This window comes from Schistocerca cancellata, chromosome 6, assembly GCF_023864275.1.
Source record: "Schistocerca cancellata isolate TAMUIC-IGC-003103 chromosome 6, iqSchCanc2.1, whole genome shotgun sequence".
Taxonomy (NCBI): Eukaryota; Metazoa; Arthropoda; class Insecta; order Orthoptera; family Acrididae; genus Schistocerca; species Schistocerca cancellata.
Window position 1 is genome coordinate 211,769,722 of NC_064631.1, and position 4,245 is coordinate 211,773,966.

Consider the following 4,245-nt stretch of genomic DNA (forward strand, 5'->3'; position numbering starts at 1 on the left):
TCTACAAGGTAGCAAATACATTTGGTAATAATTTCTTAAATATAGTAGAAAACATAGGGAGCAAACAGTTCAAGAGAAAAATCACAGCAGTATGTTGTAAAAGCAACGGCCAAAAAAATTCAGCCATATTATGAGTGTATCACCAACTTCTGCTACTGAAATTAAGAAAGTTCTATATTTTCTCAAAAATAAAACCTCATGTGGTTATGGTGGTGGTTTCAATACAGTACTAAATATTTGATTCCATAAAAGCCCTGTCATCTCAAATATGTAATGCGTCACTAACTCAAGGCATTTTTCCAGAGACTGAAATGCGCTGTTGTTAAACCTTCTAAAAAAATGATGATAGGACGGTTGCAAATAACTACTGACCTATTTCAGTAATGACATCATTTCCCACAATGTCTGAGGTAGTGATGTATTCTAGAATAGTATCTCACCTGAGCAAAAATAATTTCCTCAGTAAATCAGTTTGGATTTCAGAAGAGTTGCTCAACTGAGAATGCCATTTACGTGTTCACTCACCAAATTTTAAAAGCATTAAACAACAAAATAGCACTGGTTGGTATTTTCTGTGACCTATGAAAAGAATTGGAATGTATGAATCACAATATTATCCTAAATAAACTGAGGCATATGGGATTGACATAGCCAACAAATGTATAAGGCCGTATCTAACCAAAATAATTTAGAAAGTTGTACTTAATAATTCAACGAATGCAGTCTGGTGGACATTATTTTTGCTGGGCAGAAATCACATACGACGTTCCCAATGCTCAATCTTGGGCCCACTATTGTTCCTCATATATGTAAACAGTCCCCTGTCTAATTCACAACAAGCAGAATTAGTTCTTTTTGCATGTCCTCAATTTTAAAAGAGACAACATGTTCAGTTCTGTGCATCTAGGGATACTGTTGTTGTGGTCTTCAGTCCAGAGACTGGTTTGAGGCAGCGCTCCATGTTACTCTATCCTGTGCAAGCTGCTTCATCTCCCAGTAGCTACTGCAACCTACATCCTTCTGAATCTGCTTAGTGTATTCATCTCTTGGTCTCCCCCTACGATTTTTACCCTCCACACTGCCCTCCAGTACTAAATTGGTGATTCCTTGATGCCTCAGAACATGTCCTACCAACCGATCCCTTCCTCTAGTTAAGTTGTGTCACAATTTTCTCTTCTCCTCAATTCTGTTCAATACCTCCTCATTAGTTATGTGGTCTACCCATTCTTCTGTAGCACCACATTTCGAAAGCTTCTATTCTCTTCTTGTCTAAAGTATTTATCGTCTATGTTTCACTTCCATACATGGCTACACTCCATACAAATACTTTCAGAAACGGCTTCCTGACATTTCAATCTATACTTGATGTTAACAAATGTCTCTTCAGAAACGCTTTCCTGGTCATTGCCAGTCTACATTTTATATCCTCTCTACTTCGACCATCATCAGTTATTTTGCTCCCCAAATAGCAAAACTCATTTACTACATTAAGAGTCTCATTTCCTAATCTAATTCCCTCAGCATCACCCAATTTAATTCTACTATGTTCCATTATCCTCGTTTTGCTTTTATTGATGTTCATCTTATATCCTCCTTTCAAGACACTGTCCATTCCGTTCAACTGCTCTTCCGGGTCCTTTGCTGTCTCTGACAGAATTACAATGTCATCGACGAACCTCAAAAGCTTTTATTTCTTCTCCATGGATTTTAATACCTACTCCGAATTTTTCTTTTGTTTCCTTCACTGCTTGCTCAATATACAGATTGAATAACATTGGGGATAGGCTACAACCCTGTCTCACTCCCTTCCCAACCACTGCTTCCCTTTCATACCTCTCGACTCATATAACTGCCATCTGGTTTCTGTACAAATTGTAAATAGCCTTTTGCTCCCTGTATTTTACCCCTGCCACCTTCAGAATTTGAAAGAGAGTATTCCAGTCAACATTGTCAAAAGCTTTCTCTAAGTCTACAAATGCTAGAAACATAGGTTTACCTTTCCTTAATCTAGCTTCTAAGATAAGTCGTAGGGTCAGTATTGCCTCGCGTGTTCTGATATTTCTATGGAATCCAAACTGATCTGCGAGGTTGGCTTCTACCAGTTTATCCATTCGTCTGTAAAGAATTCGCGTTAGTATTTTGCAGCCGTGACTTATTAAACTGATAGTTCAGTAATTTTCACATGTCAACACCTGCTTTCTTTGGGATTGGAATTATTATATTCATCTTGAAGTCTGAGGAAATTTCGCCGGTCTCATACATCTTGCTCACCAGATGGTAGAGTTTCATCAGGACTGGCTCTCCCAAGGCCGTCAGTAGTTCTAATGGAATGTTGTCTACTCCTGGGGCCTTGTTTCGATTCAGGTCTTTCCGTGCTCTGTCGAACTCTTCACGCAGTATCGTATCTCCCATTCTATCTTCATCTACATCCTCTTCCATTTCCATAATATTGTTCTCAAGTACATCGCCCTTGTATAGACCCTCTATATACTCCTTCCACCTTTCTGCTTTCCCTTCTTTGCTTAGAACTGGGTTTCCATCTGAGCTCTTGATATTCATACAAGTGGTTCTCTTTTCTCCAAAGGTCTCTTTAATTTTCCTGTAGGCAGTATCTATCTTCCCCCAGAGATAAGCCTCTACATCCTTACATTTGTCCTCTAGACATCCCTGCTTAGCCATTTTGCACTTCCTGTCGATCTCATTTTTGAGATGTTTGTATTCCTTTTTGCCTGCTTCATTTACTGCATTTTTATATTTTCTCCTTTCATCAATTAAATTCAATATTTCTTCTGTTAACCAATGATTTCTACTAGCCCTTGTCTTTTTACCTACTTGATCCTGTGCTGCCTTCACTATTCCATCTCTCAAAGCTACTCATTCTTCATCTACTGTATTTCTTTCCCCCATTCTTGTCAATCATTCCCTAATGCTCTCCCAGAAACTCTCTACAACCTCTGGTTCTGTCAGTTTATCCAGGTCCCATCTCCTTAAATTCCCACATTTTTGCAGTTTGTTCAGTTTTAATCTACAGTTCATAACCAACAGATTGTGGTCAGAGTCCACATCTGCCCCTGGAAATGTCTTACAATTTAAAACGTGGTTCCTAAATCTATGTTTTACCATTATATAATCTATCTGAAACATTTCAGTGTCTCCAGGCCCCTTCCACTTATACAACCCTCTTTCATGATTCACGAACCAAGTGTTAGCTATGATCAAGTTGCGTTATGTGCAGAATTCTGCCAGGCGGCTTCCTCCTTCATTCCTTACGCCCATTCCATATTCACCTACTACTTTTCCTTCTCTTCCTTTTCCTACTATCGAATTCCATTCAACCATGACTATTAAATTTTCGTCTCCTTTCACTATCTGAATAATTTCTTCTATCTCATCATACAATTCATTAATCTCTTCGTCATCTGCAGAGCTAGTTGGCATATAAACTTGTACTACTGTGGTAGGCATGGGCTTCGTGTCTATCTTGGCCACAATAATGCGTTCACTATGCTGTTTGTAGTAGCTTACCAGCACTCCTTTTTTTTTTTTTTTTTTTTTTTTTCATTATTAAACCTACCCTATTTGATTTTGTGTTTACAACCCTGTAGTCACCTGACCAGAAGTCTTGTTCCTCCTGCCACCGTACTTCACTAATTCCCACTGTATCTAACTTTAACCTATCCATTTCCCTTTTTAAATTTTCTGACGTACCTGCCCGATTGAGGGACCTGACATTCCACGCTCCGATCTGTAGAAAGCCAGTTTTCTTTCTCCTGATAACGACGTCCTCCTGAGTAGTCTCCTCCCGGAGATCCAAATGGGGGACTACTTTACCTCTGGAATATTTTACCCAAGAGGACGCCATCATCATGTAACCATACAGTAAAGTTGCATGCCCTCAGGAAAAATTACAGCTGTAGTTTTCCCTTGCTTTCAGCTTTTCGCAGTACCAGCACAGCAAGGCCGTTTTGGTGAATGTTACAAGGCCAGATCTGTCAATCATCCAGACTGTTGCCCCTGCACCTACTGAAAAGGCTGCTGCCCCTCTTCAGGAACCACACGTTTGTCTGGCATCTCAACAGATACCCTTCCACTGTGGTTGCACCTACGGTATGGCTATCTGTATCGCTGAGGCACGCAAGCCTCCCCACCAACGGCAAGGTCCATGGTTCATGGAGGGGTTACTACACCAATGATAAATGTAACACATTGTGAAGAAATAATAAATAGGGTGGAAGCTTCAAAATT

At 39.7% G+C, this 4,245-nt stretch overlaps 1 protein-coding gene across 1 annotated transcript; it reads right to left on the minus strand.

The window, feature by feature from the left end:
• Positions 1–2,178: 2,178 nt before the first annotated feature.
• On the minus strand, positions 2,179–2,679 carry LOC126088253 (uncharacterized). Its single transcript, XM_049906383.1, has one exon. It carries the CDS (start codon positions 2,677–2,679, stop codon positions 2,179–2,181), a length of 501 nt encoding a protein of 166 aa, XP_049762340.1.
• Positions 2,680–4,245: the final 1,566 nt, after the last annotated feature.

Coding starts and splice junctions, on each gene's coding strand:
- LOC126088253 (XM_049906383.1), bottom strand. CDS start 2,679: ATGGCTAAGCAGGGATGTCTAGAGGACAAATGTAAGGATGTAGAGGCT.